Here is a 25,322-nt window from a genome sequence, read left to right as displayed (position 1 = left end):
GAGACCGACGCGGGGTTGGGGCGATTTCACCCAGAAGGCAGTGTGTCCAACACAGCCACTATAAAAGGAGCCCCGGGTTTAGAAATGTGATTACGGTCCACGTCTTCGCAGGGGGCCGTTGCGTGTGGCTCCAGAGCCTTTCTGCCCCCTGCTGAGCGGCGAAAATGCGCATTTTCACATCACTTTGTACATCGATCGCTCCCCACCCCTACACCACTTTTTGCCAACAAGTATGTAATGTACAGTTCTACCCTCATGGCTAATCTGAAGAGCTGGTGCTCCTCTGACACACTCCTGTTAACCAAAAACTGTTCTCCAGTACCCCAGTACTCCTGGAACACTACAGACTGCTTCAGGATAAGTGCATCTCACAGACGGGAGCTTGTAGTCAGCAAAATCAAATTTAGCAAAGAAAGCTATTCATGTCAAGAAGAGTCAGCAAAAACTAGCTTTCACATTGCTTGCCTTGGCATCCAATTCAGTGTTTATCGTTACCAGAACTTGAAAGACAAACTTATCCCTTGTGCCTAAAATTCTCATGAACTAATGCCAAGTAAAAACCTGAAGAATTTTCACACAGTGAAAGCTTAAAATGTCAGTACAACTGCAATTGGGTTACACTTGCAGCTCTACAACTCAGTTCCGTAAAGGTACCAGAGAAAGTGTGCCAATTCCCTGCTACAAGACCAGGACGTTTAGCATGTCAAAGGTTATGGAGTAGGAATAAAAGTGGGGTTTGGATTGCAAAAATGCCGTTGGTGGTTTCCGGGGGCACGCTAGATTGCCTTTTTGCTCATGCAATCGTGACCTCTTTTCCATCACATTTTCAGTCTGCTCATGCCCCCCTCCAAGTCCACAAGTACGTCCTTGTGGCAATATCCCACTGTGGTTTGAATGGCAATAAGTGTCCGGCCCAGTTGGGCCTTGAATGGCCCATTGGAATTCTTTACACACTGTGGAGTGCGCTAGGCAAGCCAGTCTGGGGCGAGTCCGACAGAAACCAGGAGTCCTGCATTTTAATGCGGTGTCAATCAGTCTGTCTGTCCATCCACCTGTCTGTGTGCAAGTGGGGTTGGCTGAGGAGGGGGTGGGGGGGAGGTGGTATATTTCATTTGCGCAGTAGTCTCTAGCCCCTTCAGGTCTCCTCCTCCTCCTCCTCCTCCCCCCATACCTGTGTGCGCCTTTATCTGGGTCACGAGAGTCTGGGAAATGTTGCCCTAACAAAAATATTCCCCCTCCACCCCCCAGCCTTCACTGTCCATTTTTAGCTCTCCCAAAATCTGCAGCAGTACACAGAGTGAGAAACCTTGGATCTCTGGATCTATTACCAGACCATTAATCCACATGCTCACAAGCAGAAACACCAGTTCTTTCTTGTATGCTGAAATTTGGCAATTTCAGGGACCGCTAGTACACAATCACTTATCTGGGCAGCGTACATTCATACATGCAGTAAATTAATCCGCAAACAGAAAATTAAACCATTTAAATCTGCTTCGAGTCGTTTCCCCTTCCCTCCCTCAGCTTCATAAACCTTACTGTACTGCACAGGTTCCCAGCCCTGTTACTGGAGTGCTGTCATCCTGTAGGTTCACTTCATTAAAGCACAGCTCATTCAACAGCTAGAGATCTCAGCTGCTAATTGGAATAACCAGGTGTGCCAAATTTGGGATTGAAATTAAATTGAGATTAAAACCTACAGGACACTAGATCTCCATGAAAAGGGTGTGGAACCACTGCTGTACTGTGAACCTGATGAGGCTGCTCATAATCTTATGGTACCAAGAGCCAGAGCAGGTTGACAGTGATGTGAGAAGTAATAATTCTGGAGGCACTTCACCATATAAACCAAATATTAATTGCTGTCAGACCAGCAAGGATTAAGAATGTTTCTTTTCTGAATCCAGCAGTTCCAGTCAATATCCTTGTTAAAATGTTCAGCACTCTGAATACTGAACCAAGTGACATTGCATACTAGAACCACTCACTTGACCTACATGTAAAATAGATTTAATTTAATAATTACGTTTAAAATGAGAATTATCAATTAAATCGCCAAATTCTGATAGGTCAGTCTACAGTGCACTGGTGGAATCAACCAACAAGTCAAAACAAGCTGTATATCAGGTTTTCAGATTAAATAATTGAATTCAATAAGGCAACAAGCCTTAACCCGTAACCCAGGGGGTGAGCAATTCCAGTCCTGGAGTGCCAGTGCATGTGGGCTGGTTTTTTTTCCCCCCAACAATTACTCTGGCTAAATGAGCCAATTGGTTTTATGTACCAACACTGGTTCACTCCAATCATAGTAAAAGGTTTCATATAGGGGCACAAGGACAGTGTCATTCAGGTGCATTAAGCAATTTTGCCAAAATGTCAGATGGTGTAAATGTTAGGGCTAAATAAGGCCAGAAGTTGGCGTGAAAACCAGAAACTGACAACCCTCAGTGCACACCTCTGCTGTAACCGGACTCAGCACAGGCCTTCCAGGAATGAAGCAACATGCCTCAGAATACCTGGGGTTGAGTCTACCTCTAACAGGAGCAGGACGTCTGGGGGAGAGTCTCTAACAGGAAGCCCCCAACTGCACAGGTGGGTCCAGGTGCACTCACCGCAGGTGGTCTCGTCGCTGCCGTCCGAGCAGTCCTCATCCCCGTCACACTGCCACACGGAAGGAATGCAGCGCCCGTTTCCACACTGGTACTGCGACGGCTCACATTCTGTCCTGGTTCCTGCCAGGGGGGGGTAAGGCAAAAAAAAAAAAAAAAAAAAAAGACCAATCAGATTTCTCTTCTACCCAGTGCATTCACACAAAGCAAGCCATTCAGAGAACCAGTCAATGGAGTCCAGGATTAAATCTTATGTTGTCCAGATGTGTTGTGTACGATTTCCTCCCCCACTTCCTCAAATTAAAACAGGAAATACTGATTCCGATCTCAGGTCCCCCCAGAGGAAGAGGGATTTTGGCATTTCGCAAGCGCACACATCAAGAGCTTTTACACTCAGACATCTGACAGAAAATGTTCAGCACTAAAGCCAAACACTAGTGCCCCCCCTCCCCCCAAAGACATTTAAAGGGAGAGGAGGGGAGAGGGAGGGAGATAGCATTTCCTGTTCGATCAGGAAATTAAAAAAAAAGAACAATCACATCCCTGTCTGCCAACTGCAGACTCCAATTTTCACACAAAGCCAGCCATTTGGAAAGAGAACAATGTGGGTCATGAGACTGAACCAGACATCACCCAAAGGATGCACACTGGCCCCATTCAGTGCTAGGAAACACTAAAGCGTGCTAGAAACAGTCCTGTCATACATTATAAATTAAGTTTTCCCCCACGACATGTTTAGATCCTCCCTCAGCTTTCAAATGACCCAGCTTCGGTTACCTGGGAGACACTGGGAAAATGACATTTTAGAAATTTCTTGTGCTGGAACGGCAGAATGCAAACAAGGAAGATAAAAATGAACCAACAGTGCATACTGACAATAAGACATCTGACGAGATCACACTTTAATAGTGCAAACGCAAATGAATCGGGGGCAAACTAATCGGGGGAGGGGAAGAGAAAAAAAACTGATTTTCAGATCCTAAAATGTCAGAGGCAGAGGAACAGAAGCACGTACAAGAGCTTCCCTCTCCAACAGCAGACAATGTTCTGCAAAAAAATAAGCCAAAATTAAGTGACCAAAGACATTTAAGGTCTTCTGGGAGGGGGGGTATTTTGTGCATTGAGACTTGAGATGGGGGGACCGACTGCAATTTTTAAAGTTCATAAAGGAATGAACAAAAGTGAAGGAGAACAGTATTTTTCAGGTTGAGATCAGTCAGGAGAACAAGGGAGCCATAAGTTGAAAAGGAAGGCAAACCCCTGCCAGACGTCAGGAAATATTTATTTCAAATTAATGTGTGAACTTTATCTACAGCTGTCAAAGACCGTAAAAAGCTTTATGGGTCATGCAGTGGAGAAGGCAGAACTATTCAAATCCAGGCTTGATGCAGTGCTGGACACTGTAGGGAGATGAGCCTAGATCGGCTGAATGGCCTGTTCTCCTATGCTCATGAAGGAGCACATTGATAACCATGCAAGTCCCACATCTGGCCAGTGATGTCAGACACGGTCTCTGCAGCACAGCATCAGAAATAAACACTTTTAGCCTGAGGCAGTTTAACAAGGGTTCTATGCAAAGAAAAACCCGTATTTGACAGGAGGCACAACCGTAAATGCACTCATTCCATTCAATTCTAGTATTTTCACACACCAATGCTGACGCTAAGCTTACACACACACAATGGCCAAAGTCATTTCCGATTAGTCACTGCATTCTTTACAGCTGTCACTACTAACAATTGTCACAATGACATGTCTTTAATTATGCATTTCATCTGGCTTGTCAGTTGCAATTTACACAATCCATGAAAAAAAATCCACTACACAAAAGCGCATCAGAAATGACTAAGACTTATAAATGTTATAGGACCTTGTATAGTGTTGTTTTAAAGAATGCACTCAAGACGTACCTGTTCCCAATAAACAAATGCTAAATAAATTACAAGCAACGGATTACTAAAATAGTGTGGACAAACTCTTGCACTACTGGAAGAAATCTGAACACATTTACATTCAGAAACTGACATTAATGCTGACCAGTAAGACATGCCACTTGCATGCATTTGGGATTATGGCTTCACGTTAGGTCAACATTACTGGCTGGTGAGCCATCTGGGTGGGTGCAAGGCCCTGGAAACAAGGACAGGACAATATTAAAGGAGCGCAAGTCCAAAGAAAACTCCATTGAGAGAAATCACAAAAAACACCAGCTTCACTTATCAAAAATTCAACTCTCCACTTCAGTTTGCCATTTAGCTACAGCCCATACAAGAACACACCGAGTAAGTCAGTTAGTTCCAGTCTTCTCACCGGTCTCGTTTCACAAGCCTGCTCATGTTCGGTGTATATTTCTGCAGAAAATCACACAAATCCAAGCCTGCATTTAACAGGGTTCTTCCAGGTTCAAAAGCATCAGTTTTATTTAACCTCCAAAAATGTCCCATTGACTATACACAATGGACAGATTATGAATCTTTGCACTAAACTGAACAAATGAGTCACAAACATGTCTTGCAGCAGAGCTGCATTTTCTTCCCCAAGTCATCTTGACACCCAGACTTACTTGCCCGGTATTAGTCACAGATTTTATCCGTTTCATTTAGCGATTTCACACAAAGCCCAATATTCACATTCATGAAGCGGCTCGCAGCACAAACCGCCCAGGCCGCTGGGCACGGCGGACATTAGCCAGGACAGGAGCGGAATGTAGCGTAGCGTAGCACGCGCTGGGCAGCGGGACAGCAGCTGCGGCCACCCGTGACCCCTTCCGAAACGGCAGAACAATGCGTGCCATTTTTCCAGCCACCTTCAGCGGGTGACATGAGGCTGTGCACGACCGCGCTGGTCAGCGGTCATCCGCTGCACCAGTCACCCTTCAGGACCGCGACTGGACACAGACGGGAAACCGCTCACAGGCACGAGCAAAAACATCCTACAAAGCACTCTGGGATATTGTTTTTCCACAATCGAGACACTCATTTTTAAATCACAAAATATTGCTGGGGGCCTGTAGTATTTGGCTTCATTGCGAATATTGCTCCCATCAGCCGCCTGTGTAAAAGCGCTTGCGCATCGGCACAGTGAGGATTGAGTAAAAAGTTGTTCTGAATCCAGCGGTTAACAGTTAACACCCTCATTTAACATCCGGCACTATGAATACCAAACTCAAGTGCATCAGTTAAAACTTCACTTATCCAACACACAAAAAATGATTGATTTTGGTAAATAGAGGATATCAATTAAAACCGCTACATTTGTTGGCAGAGCAACCCATCTGATCAACCTTACAAATACACAACTCAACCAGATTAAAATCAAGAAATTCAATACAACAGTCTAATCTAAAGACAAAGGTCAGCTACCTTAATCAATGAATGTTAGACACAGATAGGTTACAGTCAAAAGAAATTAAGGAACACCAAACCACAGCCCGTTTCTCCCAAAATGGCCCCAAAAAAACCAAGTTCAAAGTTCAAACCAAAAGACACCACGAAGTACAGGGCCCAGATGCAAAGTTCAGACTCCTCAGATGGTAACACATGCCATCCCCTGAATGTCCACCACAACTGGCAGATGTTAAGCACCCAAAAACTCTAGACAAGAAAGTAAAGTAAGTTCCACACTATGCTGTCATGAAAAAGAGGGGGAAGGGAATGGCTGAGAGGGGGAGAAAATGGCTGTGCAGATGGGCGAGGTGTGGGAGGAGGGATAAGACAGGGAACGTCCATTGAAAACTAGCAAATTTACATATTTAAAGTAGTGTCATGTTGGACGCAGGGCTAAGCACTATGATATTATCAAAAGATTCATCGTCTCATGGTATTCTCAGTGAGACCATACATAAATGTTAGGAGTCAATTAAGCTCAGCTAAAACAAAAACATGCTGCCTCTGACCACAAGGGGTGATTTCTGTAGGGAAATAGTTACAGCTGTACAGAGGTAGGCTAATCTTCATCAGGCAACGTACTTTCCACGCAACAAAAGCCACACGGCACTGCCGTGGTTTCCATTTGGAACTGGAACCGCCCCGAAAAACGTCGATTTCAGATTGCCTCAACCACCATTATTATAATAAACATTAAGATTTTCAATCAAATAAATCAGAGATTGCCTACAAATTTAAGATTTTTAAGAGCATTCTTCAGCCAGCTGGGTCAGTAGCTGTGTGTCAAAAGGTGATAGTCAAAACTGGAGTAAACCCCAGGACACCCCAGGTTTGTTTACATTTAAACAACCCTACTGGCCAAAGACATTCCTTTCCATGCCAGTGGGGGAAAAGCAGACTGAAAGAACAGACCAAGTTTGCCGGGTCAAATTATATAGCCTGTTTCTCAAAGGCAGTAATCCAAAAACGATGACATTGCTTGTCATATACTCCCTATGTCTGGCTGAGATTAGTCTTGGCTCACAGACTTGAAGACCATCAACAGACAGAAGTCACTGACATCAGGCTCAATGTACATGCAGCCAAAAGCCTCGCATCAAAAAAAAAAAAAAAAAAAAGAAAGTCTTGACATCCAAAAATTGAATTGGATGAGTTCATTAATCCCCCCCCCCCCCCCCCCCCCATACATACGGATTTCTTTCAGACCCTAAAAATCTCGACCAGAAGCAGAGGACTCGAGTATGTCAAACACACACAAGAGCTTTTACACTCTGACAGTTGATAGCGGAGGACATTCAGCTTGAGAAAATACGAGTGGGCCTCAGAGACATCTAGGGTCCAAAAGAAAATTCAGAGTCTGTCTAAACCATAATAGATCACATCCCTGACACTAGATAAATCTGAGAAAAGGCTTAAACACAAGGTCCCCTCTGACAGGCAAGATTCAATAAATGCAACTGGCCTAAGGGTCAGTGTGGTGCCAGGAGATTCCAAGAGCTTCTCTCAAACCGCTTCAATATGAACTTAAAAAATGACCCTCTTCTTACAGGTAAGGTTACACTATAGGTATGAGTCATGAATACATTCACAGACTACCAATGCTCTCCATTTCATAAAACCGTTCCTAAAACATCGTAAAGTACTGATCATATCACAGGGAGACAGAAATTGTCATTCCTAGACCAGCTTTTTACACAATCCTATTTACACTGTAGGCCTACAGTTATACTAACAAACTCCAGTTCAAAGTACCGGAGTCAAACTACACTGTCAGTCAGGCACATGCTGCCTCAAATTCAAATCTGAAACCAACAATATAGGTTTCGCATTTGATTAGTTCACAAACCAATAACAATTAAACATAGCCCAGTTAGGCTTTTAAAATTATAGTTTCAAGCATAATTGAGCACAGCAGCACAACAGGAAGTCTTACAATCAGCATTGGCATGAATCATTCAGCATTATACCAGATTCAGGACTGTAGAAAAGGCTGAACCTTTCAGCCAATGTCCTGTCAGCTCAGACACAGTATCTAGAGCATCACATAGGCTATTACCTTTATTTTCACCACCACTTCACAAAGCACAGGAATACTGAAAATCAGTGCCATTACAGGTTAAGTTAGAATGTCCTGGAGTCTTTATTTTCCCCATACTCAAGTATCAACTACCTCATGCAACCATTTTCCCCATTTTAATTCAGCAAAACCCAGTGTATAAGCTGCAAAGCTACATAAAGCAAAACAATGATACAAAACACACCAAGCTGTGGTAAGGCACATGTGGTACACAGACATAGATGCCTTGTATGGAAACATCTAATCATGGATCAGTATATTTTTACTACATGCTGCTTCCATTAGCTACATTGATCCTGAACCATAATTTCACAAGACATCCATCAGAACCAACTGCATGAAAGAATTAGCTAAACATCTAGACACTCATTCAGTTACTCATTGAAAAACATTGAGTAAACCAGAAATTCAACTTCAATGTGGAAAATCCGACAGACGTACAAATTTCAACACCATCTGGTACCACTGTCTGGAGAATGTGTACACCAAAGATCATGTTAAGCAGATTATGCTAGGCACCTCTGGCAGTGAACTTCTAAGATACAGCACAATCCCACACTCATCTGGACATACAGAGCTGCAATGTATCCGGACTTTCACGGTTTCTCTGCATTGAATTTACCAATTAAAGCAGTTCATTGGTGAACACGACACTGGTTAGTTGGGTCTAAATTGGTTGTAGACAGAAAAGCAAAAACCCAGCACCTCTATAGGACCAGGGTTGGGGAGCCCAGGTTCTCAATTTAAAAATTATTTTAAACTGGTCTGAAAACATGCAACTTTAGAGTAGACTGAGAAACTGTCCTCCAGAACCTCACAACCTGAGAAACTAGCCTAGGAATTCTCACTTCAGTGTCAATTTAAAGACAGACCTTATCTACTGCGGTACTGCACTTGTAAGATGATGCAATGAATACTACCCATTGAGACATTTACAGCATTGTACTATCTGTTCCTGGCCAAACATTTTTACATGTACTCAGGATGAGAACATCTGCCAAATGTTTCATGTAAAATGATGCGCCTGGTAGGCTTCCAACAGATATTCATACTAGACCTCATAAGTAGAAGGTTAACCAATTTTCACTGAACAAACCCCCCTCCCCTTCCATTCTACACAGTCGGTTTTCACATATTACAAGGCAATTCAATTTGAATGAACTCAACACTTCAATACACACTAGTGAATTATTGCAAACCCATGGCTTTCCACAGCCAATTTAACATTTACATTCAATGTGAAAAGTAGTTGTTGCGACAGTTTAATAATTTGCTTTTGGCCATTTTAATAAAAAGTAGCATTACTCATTGTTTCCCAGCTTTTGGCAGAGGTGTATCCAAAGCTCGTCTTAAAAAGCTTTGTAAATGCTCTTATGTCAGAAGTGTGCCTGATCTTTAACACGTGCACCTTTAAAAATAGCAGTGGAAATTCAGGAGGAAAAAGGTAGGCCCAGAGAAGAGGAGACAGGTGTGCCAGGGGCAAAATTACCATGGCAGCAGCAGTTCCAACTAGGCCTGTTTAATATACATGGGCTATGGTATCAGAGCACAGACCAGCCACAAAGTGCTCTGGGACTACAAGGACATGGCAGAGGTACAGATCCACTGCCAGTACAGCACAAGTGTGCACGGTGTGTAAATATTGCAGCTCAAACAATGTTCCATTTCCCATTTAGCATGGTAATAATGGGAGTCATGATGCCACCCTTTGAGAAATTCTTATGAGCAAGAGGACATCACACACAGCTCTACCAATCAAAGTATGTCGGTGACAGCCGTCTGTGCTTCTGGGATACCTGTGGGAATTACCAGGAAGTGGCCAGGAGGTATCCTCCAATCACAGTCACGGTTATTCTATTGGTTGTTACCAATGCACTTTGAATGGCAGTGCTTCCCTTTCTGCAAAGTGATAAAATCCAGTTCAGCAGTGTACACGTTTATGATGAGGGCACATGAAACCCCTGCAGACTGATGGGCCACACTACTTTCACTAACGGTGGGAGGAAAGCATTTGGGTAATGGAAAAGTCCAGCACCCAACAGCTACAGCACTGTACATAAAGCAAACCACATAAATCAACCAGCTTAGAAGGTGACAGTGACACATGTCCATTTTAGACCAGACCATTAGATGCGTTTTGCAGCACAGCATCTCTGCAAAACTGCCCTGCACCTTCATGTGGTAACTTACAAGATCTCATGGCATACGTATCCTACAGTCACATAGTGATATGTACTAAAAGTGTCAATTTCTTAAAGGGTATGAAGTGAGACTGAAGACTTGTATGAATTAGCAAAGCAATTATTAACCCAATCAGGAAATAAAGCAGGGCCACCCAACCCTGCTCCTCAGGGCCAACTGTCCTGCAGGTTTACTCTAACCCTAACAAAGCACCTCATTCAACAGCTACAGATCTTGTTGAGCTGCCAAGTAATAACATCAGGTGTGCCAAATTGGGGTTGAAATGAATACCTACAGGACAGTAGATCTTCATGAATAGGGTTGGGCAGCGCTGAAATGATTTTTTCAGATCTTAAACATTCAGAAACATTGAGTCTTGAAAATCAATTTCCTGATTACAAAAAAAAAAAAGTTAAAAGTAAGACTTTCTCAGGTGTGAAACATGCAATGCAGGCAATTCATGTTTATTTGCTTCCAACTGTATCTTTATAATACGTAACCAAATAATCAATTAATGGTTGTACAATGAACCACTGGTCAGCAGCCAAGAACGCTTACTCTGAACATCCAACAAGTAACCAACTCTACGAAAGAATAGCACTTAACATAGATTTTTACCTGCTCAAAAGTACTATAATTTTCTTTAACAAGTCTTGCCTAGATGAAAACATGCTTTGCTAGCTCATTTTGCCAAATCTGAGCAGGAATGTTAGGGAATCATTTCAGGACTTGTTCTAGTAATGCAAAGCAATTTTAAGTGTGAGACCCTGGCAATTAAATAAAACTAAAAGAAAAGATTGTGCCAAAGAACTGCAGTGCGGTGGCTTTTGGTTTTAATCTTAAAATCAGTAAGCAATACCGATCCGAGAAACTACTTTAATTACGAAGTCAGCTTTGCAACAGTACTGGTTCAAGACATTTCCTCAAAACCTTGACTGTGCAAAGTGGTCTTCAAATCTTAATGACCGTTTTACAATCTCACCAATTTTCATCTACATTTTTCAAGGCTGCAGTGTTGCGTAAACTTGCGTGTAGTATAAAACTCCTATCCTCAGATAGGTCTTTCCATCTACCCCTTTGGCCTAATTTCTTTTTTGTACAACAAAGAACTAAGAAAGTTTAAATTTACTACACTAAACCAAAAGCAAACTTCAAGATTACTTAAATGTTTTGACAAAGGAAATTATAAAACAAAGAATTTAGCAAAGTTTTGCATGCAATTAAAATTACTACAGGGGAGAGAAAAAAAGAAAAAGAAAAAAAAAAAAAAAAAAAAACCAGGCTCACCTGAGATTATCCAACACACCCGTAACTGGGTACATCCAAAACCAATACCCAAAGTAAATTCTGAACCCACAGTTTTCTAAAGAGGATTCATTTTCAGCCATTAAGAATGCGTCCACCACATTTGTAACAATTTTGCATACTGAAAGGATCCAAGTCAATTCCAACTAATGACTGCAGTACATTCACTTCTATTAAAAGACACCATATAACCTTTCAGTAGTCACTTGCATTTGACAAAGGGACATGTTTTGACAGATGTGTTAAGGCTGCAGTTAATGCAGAAACTCATGCCAATTTAACCTGCAAACCACTTGCTGCACCACCTCAAACAAGGGTCATCTAAGGTTAAGCATCAGACAAATATGAAAGTGAATTGATTTCATGTGGGAGACTACCATTGCTTACCCACCACCCTTCCAATTTGTTTAGACAAAAACAAGGACAAATTAAGCTAATTTCTAAAGCCCTCTGAAAGCCAATCAAATCATGACCTCAGTCTCATACATCGAGATTCTGTTCAACCCCAAACCCAACCCCCACCCAAAAAAAAAAAAAAAAAAATCTGGCAACATTGCTCAGCTGAAATTCATTCAGACACCATTACACAGACATCATGTCAAAGGAAACATCACAAGCTACTTTACTACAGCAGACAATGGAAATGGGATTTTTATTTATTTATTTATTTTTTTTACACTGGTAATGAGAAACCTCTTCCAGCAAAACTGTAGTCATCTGCAAACTGCACAGATAACACTGCATTTTGTTCCCAATTTGCATTTGCACAATACAAAATCAGTAATCATAATGCAGACATGGAATTGCAAGATCCTAGCAACAAATATACTCCTAATAAATTCTAAGAATATATATATATATATATATATATTTTAAAGGAGTTTGAATGGATTCAATTGTGCTCCACTGTATTAAATTATATGGACTGAAGCCAGTAAATCCCAATTCACTTGATTTGTCCTACCTTGGGGGAGGACAGCCCAGTGAAAACTCCACAAGCATTTTTGCAAATATGCCAACCTCTGCAAGACGAAGCACGGACAATTAATATATATTGCTCAAGGGGTGTTAAGTGTCAGCAAAACTGTAATACCTTGCCATAGTCATTTATCATTTATTTAGCTATAGTCATTTATCTTTAGAAAAGTAAAATCAGTTGCCTTTCAACATGTTGCCCTGGTTACTGCATGTTCAATGGAGGTCTTCAAAACTACCTCATACTGCAATAAGTTAATTCAAACTAAGACTGAATACCAGGTGCAATAAACAATTCTAGAAAATGTAGTCCTAACAGTCCGTTAAAATGAAGAACACCACAAAAGCAGACTAATGCTTTGAATGACCTTCGTCAACTGTTCGTTTTAGAGAAAATGTCTGCATTTCCATCGATGCAAATCTTGTCAACAGAATCAATACACGCACTTGGGAAAAATAGCTCTAGCAGCACTACTCTGCAGAACCATGACAGGTGAACCTGCGGCACTCTTCCGGAAACAGACAAATAACGAAACATAACTCGACTACACTGTAAGAAGCTTTGATTGCGCTTCAAGGCGGGCCTCGTTCTGACAGCGGGACTTTATGCGAGCGAATCACCAGCTTTCCTCGGCGTGTTGCCGTCTAGCTATTCCCCGCCCCCCTCCGTGAAACCATCTACAGACCCCCAATCTCATTATACAGTACTGTATTCCGAATTATTCCTGGAGATTTAAATAATTTTCTAAAATTAGGCCAGCTCCATCTGACTTGCGTAGCTCTCCATTTGATGTAACCTGAACAACCAACAACAAAAAAACCCAGCCTACACCATGCGAGACGGGAACAATAGCACGTAGCTAAAGCTAGACAGTGTAACAAATGTCATTTTCACGGTAGAACAAAGTGCTGCCTATGCGTTCAATGACAACTAGCAACAAATGCCGTATGGTTAGGCCGACTGTAACACGCACAAGTACCACAAACCGCTTTAACGCTACGTAATTTTAGTCACCTGTTAATGACCAATTGGCCACCCCCTCCATGGGAAAATGCGGTCTTACTAATAACTAAGTGACTGAGCAATTTACAAAAAATAGGCTCGGCCTTAGTTTAAAAACAACCGCTCAAAAACCGTGAATAAAACAAACCAAACAAAAAGCTAATTCTTTTCATTTAGGTTTTGGTCCAAACAAAGACCATTTTCTCCCCAGAAACACGTTCCCATGGAATAAACACTATATTTCACGCAACCTTAGACATTAGTATTCCATAAAATGATATGCCCTTTCCTATGTCACCTTAAGTTGCGAATATCAGTTACAACAGCTCGAGGTTACAAATTAAACATAGGCAAGTGCGTCTTTTCCGGATGCATTCTAAACGCATTAGCTGCTCGTTCATTTAGCTACCTGACAATATATAAAACAGTATGGTTATTGCGAAGAAACACAATGGTTTAATCTCGTAAAATCAAAAATGTTTATTTGTAGACATTTATATTCCCGGAGAGAATAAAGACACGTAGTGCAGGCCTATAAATATAGCTAAACATACTGCTGAAATGTACCAGGGCATAGAGGCTATATACACTTCGGGTGAGAAGGAGAAAGGAGAAAAATGAGATTTCTCAGACCCGTGTCAAATGCAGTGTGGCAATCGTGACCACTAGCACCGCCGTATACAAGCAACAGAACGCAATTCACCGCTAAAAACGACTTAACCTTTAAATGTACTCACCCTGAACATAACCACACTGTTGAAGACATATTGGTAGAATAAGAAACCCCAGAATAGACGTGACCATTTCGTGGTAGGCTATAGCTTTGCAGTGATCACTGGCCTCGTCCTTCTGCGCTGATATTGTGGCACTACCCGATATGCCTGTTGGACAAACAGAAACCACCGTAAAACACGCGCTTTTATCTCATTTAGTCAGCGACGCTCAGTTTCCCCGTTTTGCCAAGCTGGTTATAGAGCGGCAATCCATGTCCTAATTTACTGATGGCGTGAACCTGCAGCAAATAACCGCGCCAGTCGAGCTCGGTTTTTTCCTCTCTCGACTTGTCATTTACACATAATTAACCCTTTCAGCGCCTCAACGGAACCGCTAACAGCTATGATTTATCATATAGGCTCATTCTATATTTTCTAGGCAGCTGTTATTGTTGATACGACTATTTAAATTTGTTCTGGGTCTTTTGCAATATATTTAGCCCACAGCAACCTATTAATGATCATTATAATTTTAGCAAACTGTTGGAATATGGTCTTTGGCACGTACCACCACACTGAATTGGATATTAAATTCATTAAAAAACATTAATCTAAAAGAAGTGTTCCGATAATTCGTTTACAAGTGTTGATGACGCCCAAAACACAACTCCAATTATAACAGACAAGTAGGCTAATTGTAACCAGGTGTCCATTATTGCGCCCCCAAATTGATCAGGCTGACGTTGTTGAAAGTGACGTAACTTCGATTTCTCCGAGGATGTCTTGAATCCGTTTGCCTAATTGCTAAAATGTACATTGTTTTGTTCTGTTATATTAAGAGAATTAGTGGTGGCCTTATTTACATTAATCAGAAAATAAACACGCTTTGGTCACCGAGGGACTGTAACTGTTCACAGAGAACTGCGTCAGCATGACTGCTGCCAGATGCGAGGTTGTATCTGTGTTGCATGTTATCGCTCGTGCCAATGTCAGCCAAGTAACGTTAAAAATTTAATTTGGCACATTTCTCTCTCGTGACCTTCCCATTTTCATTTTAACCCATCAGTGTTGAACACATCTGACAACAGCACGCAATAACCCAGTTACAATTACCATACTGTACAGGTGTGGCTGAATGTTAGTATCCCAGTAGAGGCTGTTTTAAGGAGTATTATTGCATTACTTAGGTTGTTAATGGAATACTGTTTTGCCTCGTCTTATAAACCCACTAGTGCTTCTAAAACGCTGCCTTAACCAATGTTGTCACATTGGCAGTCAAATAAAGAAGCACAACAAATGAAGCTTAAATAAAGTTTTTAAATCAAAGTCAAACAAACAAACAAACAAACACTTTAAATGACAATGATAAAGCAACAGGGTCTGTTTATACATCCAAGCCACAGGTCTAAATTATTCCAAATAGCTGAAGCACCCCTGCTGAACTTTTAACTACACATATATTTTATCAGTTTAGCTGATGCCCTTATACAGATCAACTTAGTTTACCTTTTCATTTATACAGCTGGATATATACTGAAACAATTTAGATTAAGTACTTTGCTCAAATGCACATTGGCAGTACCCCATCTGGGAATCAACCCTGCAGTCTCTCAGTTACTAGCCTAGTGCTGGCCTAGAAAGTGAGAAATGCAAGAGGCTGCATTAGCTCTGCAGACCGTGAACACAAGATGACCATGCTTTCCCACACCCTGAAAGCCGTAGCTCAGGTGTACCCCTATCCGGTGACTGCCCAGACTGGTCACCGGAGACCACTTTGGGCGCGTGACAGCAGTGAGTTGGTATTCTTATTCCCAGCACCTGCACAAAATTGCGGAGGTGTGCATGCCTGTGTAGCACTGCAAGTACGGAGGCTGACCACACCGAGAGTGCCACCACTACACTGCTCTCGGGGTACTGATTTTCCTGATTATACAAATTTTATACAGAGCCTCCTCCCCTCCCTCCTCACTATTTCTCCATCCTCTCACCAGCACAACACTGATTAGAAGACCACGTGCACAGCCTTGATTAGAAGACCACGTGCACAGCCCTGATTGGAAGACCACGTGCGCAGCCCTGATCAGAAGACCATGGGCACAGCCCTGATTGGAAGACCACGTGCACAGCACTTATTTAAAGACTATGTGCATCTTGTTTTTTCTTGCATTTAAAATGTTCATTAAGTTAAAAGATGAAGATGAATACTTACTCTTTCCAAATGTATAAATACGATTTCCTTTTCCTGTAAAGCATGTTATTTCTACACACAAGAGCTAGAGTTCAGATATGATGCCTGGCTATTCTGATATTCTGTTCTGATATAATGGCTATTCATTTCAAGTTCACTTCTGATTGGTAGCCCACTAAACAACTGTACCACAGTGTAAATCTCCATGCTACTTGTGAAAGCAACATGGTCTCATAAGGACCAATGCCAAGTCCTCCTTCAGTGGGCAGTATGAGAACTTTGTTGCTTTGCAGGATAAGACAAAACTAATTAAATGTCAACTGAAGAAAAAAAAAACATACTCAATACCATAAGATTAGTTTCTTCTTCTTCTTTTTCTTCTTCTTCTTCTTCTTGTTCCTGTTGGAATCTAAGTTAGAGGAAATAGAATCCAGCTGTGGTATATATAAAGTGATTCAGGGGTTTAGAGGACCTCTAGGCCTGCATGGTCAGCCTTGTTATGGACTCCCTGATCCTAACTTATGATTGGCAAATAATGGAATGTTTGCATATGGTGATTAAATGAATCTCACAGGCTGGGACAACAGTTCTTTGTCTCTGAAAACTATATAAACTCATATATTGGACTTTATATTTTCGAAGACTGTACTTGTGCCTCTTCTCGACTGGTCGTATTATTAAATCATATGAAGGAGCTCCTGACTCTGTCGTTTGTTATCTTTATCTTCAACACTGTCATTTTTGTTAAGAAATTCCTACAGCTGAAATGCACAAGCGTCGCAGAAGGTAGATGCAGAAACGCTGGCAGCTTCAGAAACAGGCTGCCCTCTCGGGAGGTGCTGCTGAGAGGGTGGCTGCTTTAGCAGGAGCTGAAAGCAAGCCACAGCTGAAACGAGGCTAAAAGAAGAGACTGACTGAAAAGGTCAAAACAATGCAGGCCAGACCCACCAGGGCCTGCCCTCAGCCTTGTGCTGTTGTAGCGCTGATTTCACAGCTTGTGATTTTTCATGATTAATCAAGAAATACGGATATTCAGCCCCAGAATGTTTTTTGTTGTTTGGGGTTTATACACACAAGTTACATCTGTCTGCAGCAAATATATTATGTTCTTTCTAGAGCTAATAAGCAGTACATGATATTGTTTGAAAGACAAGGAGTGAATGTTGTAGTTCAATTAGCATGAAAACATGAAACTGGCATCTGAGGTGTAATATGATATTAAAATGCAACAAATTAGAGCAGTTTATTATTGCATCTGATGATGTGATGCAAACCTCACAAACAAAAGGACGGAGGAGCACTTCAAATGGAATGTAAATGACTTGCCAACTGCCACTTCTGTCGTCCATCAGTGTTTGGAGGGGAGACAGGTTTGTTGTGTTGGTGTGCCAAACAAGGCGGGGACATTTACAGCACTTCATGAAACCCGTGGACAAATGAGGACAGAAACATCCTATACCAGAGATAAATTAGATAAATCAGCCTTCAGTGAGGTTGTCACTGACAAGGGTCTTAGAGGTGAAGGCACAGCCCCTGTCCGTGATCTCTGACCCACAGGGACAGGACACAAGAGACAGACACAAAGGAGAATTGTAGTCAAAAATGCAGAACTAAAAGGAAGACTAGGATGGCAGGGCTAAATCATAGCATTATCTCATGGGTTTGAAATGGAGAACTCTGTAAATTTTAATATAATATAAACTAATATACATAACTGCTATTTTAACATAGTGTTTAGAGTAATGCAGACCTTGCATGCAATGCAAGGAAGATGAGATATTTTTATATTTTTGGCTATCTTTCTAACATCCCATTGCCATCTTTAAAACAAACTCCAGATTGGTCAGATTGCTCAATGGTAATACTCCAGACCAAAAACATCTTAGGCTGCTTCTAGGAAAATTTGCACAGGTTTTTGAGCATGGAAATGAGCATGGTTGTTAAGACATATACCTGTCTGCAATATATCACAGCATCTAGACACATAGCATCATGAGCTATGCATCCATCCTTTTTTCAATCTCTGTCTCCCCTTTTAAATTGAACACTTAAATTATTAACAGGAAAATGTTTCAAGTTTATAGAGCAAACCTCACATCATCAGATGTTTCTACTGACAGAAATGTAACATGACTGGAAACAGCTTGATATTAATGGGAAAATTAGCCTTACAGTCGGAAGAATTTCCCAGCACCTTCTCCAAGTTACCAACAGAACTAAATCTCCCGAAGGCCAGTTTTGACCTAGTTTCTCTCCACCCAAGAAGGAAGTATGCACATCCTAATTTGCATTCTTCTTAGTAACTGTCCCATCAAATAATATATATATATATGTGTGTGTGTGTGTGTGTGTATGTATATATAATGATTGGGACAAAGCCATATTTTTCCTTGATTTGGCTCTGTACTCCACAATTTATAAACAAAGAATTCATATCTGCGATTTCAGGGCATCATAATGTTTGGGACAAATCTGGGTATCACATGCATTTCTATTTAGTCAGGTGTATTCAATTGTTTCCTTAGTGCAGGTATAAGAAAGCTTTCTGTATCTAGTTTTGATTATAGCCTTTTGATTGCCTGTGGAGCCTGTTATTGGCATTTGTAAACAAGAGGACCAGAGCTGTGCCAATGAAATGCTGTGAAATGAGAAAAAAACAAACAAACAGAGACATAGGCCAAACCTTAGACTAACCAAAATCAACAGTTTGGAACATCATTAAGAAGAAAGAAAACACTGGTGAGCTCAGAAACGACAAAGAGCCTAGTAAGCTAAGGGCGTGCACTTTAATCATGTGTGAATTGTTTGATTACAAATCTAAAATTGTGGAGTACAGAGCCAAATCAATATGTCTTCGTCCCAAACATTATGGAGCTCATACTGTATACACACACACACACACACACACACACACACAGTATTTTTATCTGGTATTTTACCATTAGAAGCCCAAACCCCACAAACTCTTGTCCATTGCAGCTCTTGAGTGCATTTAAGGGAGTACCTTAGCACCTACTTAAATGCACAAGGGGTGATGTAATTGAAAATAAATGGCCAGAAAAACATTTTAGTAGATGTTCACACATATATCAGATTGGTGTGGGCCAAATACATCTTGCCTAGATACAATATCAAATAAGCATAAATGTTTGTTAATGTTCAATTAGATGCACACTTTCATTAAACATTAACATAGGCTACATTATGCTAGCGTGACTGTAAGCATTTTCTTGCCAGTAGAAACAACTCGATGAATTCTACTGGCAAGAAAATGGATAATTGGTTAATACTGATCAAGCACTAGTCACCAGCTGCTATGCAGTAGTATCAGTAGATTTGTAAAGTCTTGCCCATTCGCCCAAAATGAAAATGGATTTACTAAAGTGTGGAAGCCAATTCTAGTCCTCCTCCCTTGAACTGCGCAGTGCATAATCTCTAACATTAATTTAACAATTAATAGCCCCCATGCAAAAGGCACCCTGGCTAGAATTTATGTAAGCCCTTTTAAACTGCACAGACTGTCTTAGGGAGAGATTCTGGCCGGAGCCGGAGCCCTGATAACATCAGTTGTCTGATACACCGGCTAATAGCAAATTACATTTCCGTTACTGAAGTGTCATTAGGGAGACAAAGTAAAAATAATACAGCTCTGCCAGGTTTACAACTTAAGATAAGCAGATGACTGCCAACTTAGTGTAGTCAGTGTGTATTCCTAAGGCATCTCAGGGTACGAGCACTGATCTGTAGGACCTGGTGTCCCCTGCCCTCATCCTAACCTTATCCATCATTACATCTTTACGCAGCTATAGGGATGGCATTATCCAAAAGCAAATCCAGAGAGAGAAAGAAGAAAAAAGGAAAGGATACCTAAATGGTCCACAGGAGAAAGGATGTTTAAAGGGTTCACAGATATTAGTCGTCAGTCTGTGTCAGAAGATGGGCAGGGTTTCTGTTGTCCTGACTGCAGTGGAAAGCTCATTCTGCCACCAGGGGGCCAGAACAGATGCCGTATGCCCAGAGGTAGCAGAATAGAGGGGTCAGTTAAGCGTGTAGGGTCTGACAATCTTCTGAAGATATAACAGAGCTGTCCCTTCAGCTGCCCAGTAAGCTAGCACAAAGGTTTTGAATGTGATGATTTGTTGCCAGAAGAGGGAGATGAGAAAGGGAGTAAGTCTGGGGATCCAAACTGATCATTGGATATGAGCTGTAGCTAGTCTCACCTTTTCTGAGGGAATTTCTCCCTTCCTGGTGATGGATGAGTGGACTCTGCTGTACTAGCGACCACATCTCTAACAAGCATAGCGAAATATTTTACAGTGCCCACCTACTGTGTTTATTTGCTGCTCTTGCGTGACCTTGCATGCATTCAATTAATCATAAGATTATGCAACCTGGTTGTAACACATTTACAAGCAGAAAAGGTCAGTAGGCTCCTTCTATGAAAAAATTCAAAGGGTTGTTAGAACGGGTTCGCTTTCACATAGCTGTGATTTAGATACGAAGCCAGAGGGCCCAAAACGTGTCCCTTAAAATAGACTTTAGGACTACAACAACAATCAGTTCACGCTGATATTGGTTTAAAAAAGTTTTATGCTCGCAATACTGTTGGATTAATCAAGCGGTGATGCAATTGATTGAAAAGCATATTTTAAATAGAATCCACTTCAATAGTAATATAGAGCCTTATATGTGCATATTTCTGGGGGAAAAAGACTAATCTTTTTATTGTCATTTAGGCACGATTGTCACAGAATAAGAGCGTCGTGTGTTAATCATGTTTAAAGACTGAACACGAAATACAAAATTGTGCTGTTTTCATATTATTTAATGTTCATAATTAACTTGTAATTGATGTAGTCTTTTTTTGGGAACTGCAATCATGGTAGTCTGTGGGCGTCCAATACGCACTGCTAATTCTCTTTAACAGAATCTGGCAATTATCTGATAATGAGTCCTCACTGACGTTATTATAGGCTTTTTACATTTCAAACTATAGCCTGCGTTATGTCGGAATAATACCGAACTACCATTTTCTATACGTCTGGTAGGCTATAGACGTCTTAGAAGAGATAGGACAGCGCCAAAAACTAAGAGAGAGACTTATTTTCTGTGAGTTTAAACATCAGAATTAGATGTTGTTTTTTTTATTTATTCGTATTTTCAGATTTTCCCTCACTGCACAGGAGGTATATGTTCTGCATATTGAATATTGTCATGATTTATTTATCGCCGTACCGTTCATGAATTTATTATTATATCACTTACGGCGCCATCTGCTGGTCATTCTCTGAAGACACACCCTCCTAAATGAAAATCCGAACACAGCTAATAGGCTTATTCACTCATTATGTTGCCCAATAGTAAAGCTTTGGTGGAATTAAGGGACATCTGAAATTTAAAAATCGGTCGATTCATTTGTATATTTTAAAAAAAGTGTTGCAGTAAGCTTTTTTCACGATTTTTTAATGGTGATATACTCTTTCTAATCTTTCAGAATTTCGGCCTGAAACTGCTGTAGAATCAAGCCTAGCTGAATGAAATTCAAATTGGTTTGTTCAAATATCAATTTATATTCGAATATATTAGGCAGTACAAAAGATTTCACCAGGAAGTTATCATAAATGGCACAAATCAACTTGTCCCAGCGGCAAGCTTCATGCCTGGCACGTATCTGCTGCAGTTTTAAGATCTGAACAAGTGACTCTTCTGGAGATTCCAAACAAAGAGAAAGCCTCGGGTGCATTGGTCACCCTCATTCAATTGAACTATGCACATATAGCATGTCCACTAGGTACCGCCTAACACCACAGTGCTGGTGAATGGAGGTGCCAGATTGATAGCCACAAGACTATGGAGGCATGGAATTCTATGAGATTTTAAATGGACTGCATTTATATAGCGCTTTTATCCAAAGCGCTTTACAATTGATGCCTCTCATTCGCCAGAGCAGTTAGGGGTTAGGTGTCTTGCTCAAGGACACTTCGACACGCCCCGGGCGGGGTTTGAACCGGCAACGCTCCAACTGCCAGACAATCGGTCTTACCTCCTGAGCTATGTCGCCCCTTAAGACAGGAAGACAATCTCCTCTGTTGTGGTATTGTAAAATCACAGGTTAAAAAAAATGTTAATCAATGTCATAGTTTAGACATTGTTTCACACAGCTTTGTGCGTGGTCATTTTAATGACAGTGATTTCAGGAGCATGAAAATTTAAAACTGTGGAATACCATGAAACAGGGCTATGCCTAAATATTTTCTTAATCCTATACGTAGATGAAACAATGTGAAGAAGTACAGTGAAGAAAAGGCTCATTCACACAGTTATCCAGACACAGCCCTGGGGATCTTCAGCTCAGAGCAGCTCGGCAGAGAGGATGTGAGGCGTGCGCTCTGCACAGGCAATCGATCATCATACTCAGCCAGCCAGAGCACCTCTGCAGCCATCATGCCTACATTATAGGCATAAATGCACAGCACAGCACAGCACATCACAGCACAACACAGAAAGTGGCATGGCACAGCTACAAGTACAGCACAGCTACCATGAGACAAGACACAAACCTGCACAGCTCAGCACATCACAGCACATCTACATTATCAGAACATCTACAACACATCTGCAGCTATAGCACATCTACATGATCAGGATATCTTCAGCTACAACACATCTACATGCTCAGAACATCTACAGCTACAACACATCTACATGCTCAGGAAATCTACAGCTACAGCACATCTACATGATCAGGACATCTACAGCTACAGCACGTGCACAAATACACATGCAGACAAATATGCACTTGCTTATACAACACACATACATGCTAGACACACTTGCATATGTATATAGGAGCACACATGTGCACACACACACACACACACACAATCATATGTTCACTCGTACACAAGCAAAGCACGTATACACTTATGCACACAAATACACTCACATACACACACGCATTTGCATGCAAATGAAGATGTGCACATGCACACCAACAAGACCGTAAAGCGATTATTGGGACCTGTTAGATATAAAACTCATTTATTTGTCACGTGCTCTGGACTCTGAAAAAATATAAAACTACTAAAAACTGCAGACTTCTGAATCGAGACTGTAACACGGCAGACATTCTCCAGCTCCAGGCAGCTCATTTAACGTTTTAAAAAAAGTGAACTTCACGTTGCCCCCGCAGGCGGTACGACGCGCTGCAGCAGAACTCCGCGAGAACGTACAGTGAAAAGGAACGCATGTCTGGAATTCAACTTCACTGAATAAGCAACAGAACAGCAAGATTTCAATCAAATAATAAGTTTAATATTATGTACAGTTATACAAAGCATATTTTAACTGTTTCTTCTTTCTTTTTTTTTTACAAAAATGAATGTACATGCCATTTACAAACACTAACAAATGTACAGATCTTTATGTCAGATACACTTAACAACAGATTCATTAAGCCATTTGTATTTAAAAATTGTTTTTTGAAACACTTGAACACAAAGTTTGCCTGTTTCTTGTAATCAAACATGATGAGCTTTGGATGACTTTGGAAGATTCCTTAACCGTTGTGTCAACGATATATAATCTTCAATGGCAACCTTGAACATGAATTGGTCCTGTTTCATAACAGAGCTTAGTGCTTACTTAAGCAAACCTTTTTTTTTTTTTTTTACCATGGCTTGAGAACCTGAATTATTATATCACAGCATATGTATCTCATACTACACAGTAAACCAATGTAACATTCTATTCTGGAACTGGGAACAACCGTATCAACAAAATAATATGTTAAAACATGCTAAAATATTAAAATGTGTTCTACGCATTATAAAATTATGTGCAATTATTTCGCTAAAATAATCTTTACTTTTGTATTTGTAATTGTATACATATATTGTAGAAAAAACTACAATACATGTTTGATTTGTGATGCATTACATTACATGAACATATATTGATCTTACATCAATAATATGCAAAAAATTATTTTCCAATTTGTGGATTGGCTATATTAAGAATGCATATTTATGTTTAGTAAGGTCTCTGTATCTGTGTTTGGGTGATCAGCATTTCTTTATAGGCCAAGCTAAGGGGATGTGTTTTTGCCACGAGACAAGAACAGCCTGGATAGGCCCAACAATTTCATGAATTTAGAAAAATTATTTCGCCGTCATACTGCAGGTAAAACTGAACAATTTTTTTCCCTTGCCATCCGACTATATTTCTGGCGTGTCAGTCGCTTCCATAGCACCATAATGCTAACAGTCATAGCATGTGTAATTTCAGATACTGTTTCACGCATCCGTGAGGTATGAAGGAAACACACTGCAGCGGCCAATCAGGGGAGCCTTTTCCATGTGATGTCATAGCAGTGGCCAGTCAGGGGAGTCTCTTCTGTGTGATGTCACAGCAGTGGCCAGTCAGGAGAGTCTGTTCTGCGTGATGTCACAGCAGTGGCCAGTCAGGAGAGTCTGTTTGGCGTGATGTCACAGCAGTGGCCAGTCAGGGGAGTTTGTTCTGCGTGATGTCACAGCAGCGGGCCGTCGGTCCGTGCCTCGCCGTACGGTGCTCCGCTCTCATTGGCCGAGCCTATCCTCGGTTCTGACTGACCCTGCGGCGAGCACGTTCTCAGCAGTGCATCGGGTCAGAAGCTTTTGCGGAAAGTTCCGGCGCGCAGTCAGGGCAGCTGCGTGGCACTTTGAGCAGCTCTCAGTTCAGGGTTTGCGAAGCGGGGGGCGGGGGGGGGGGGGCGGGGGGGGGGGGGGGGGGGGGGGGGGCTCGGCATGTCACAGAGAGAACTTAGTCTCCCGGGGAACCCCACCTCTTCTTCTCCCTCTTTTCTCCCTGCGTCTGCTCTCCTGTCATGTCTCTCCGATCCCTCGCTT

At 41.4% G+C, this 25,322-nt stretch overlaps 1 protein-coding gene across 20 annotated transcripts in view; it reads right to left on the bottom strand.

The window, feature by feature from the left end:
- The window catches only part of vldlr (very low density lipoprotein receptor), a 42,122-nt gene extending 27,522 nt beyond the window's left edge, over window positions 1-14,600 (bottom strand). For 6 of the 20 annotated variants that reach the window (XM_035391452.1, XM_035391450.1, XM_035391453.1 and 3 more), the window contains exons 1-2: window positions 14,274-14,597; window positions 2,613-2,732 (exon numbers count right to left, since the gene is read on the bottom strand). In XM_035391452.1, the coding sequence (XP_035247343.1) occupies window positions 2,613-2,732; window positions 14,274-14,340 (187 nt within the window). In that variant the 5' untranslated portion in view covers window positions 14,341-14,597. Of the gene's footprint in view, window positions 1-2,612; window positions 2,733-14,273 lie in introns of all 20 variants that reach the window. The other 14 variants (XM_035391439.1, XM_035391442.1, XM_035391443.1 and 11 more) reach the window with 4 other exon arrangements.
- Window positions 14,601-25,322: the final 10,722 nt, after the last annotated feature.

Source organism: Anguilla anguilla, chromosome 14 (genome assembly GCF_013347855.1).
Source record: "Anguilla anguilla isolate fAngAng1 chromosome 14, fAngAng1.pri, whole genome shotgun sequence".
NCBI lineage: Eukaryota > Metazoa > Chordata > Actinopteri > Anguilliformes > Anguillidae > Anguilla > Anguilla anguilla.
This window is presented reverse-complemented; position numbering and strand designations above follow the sequence as displayed.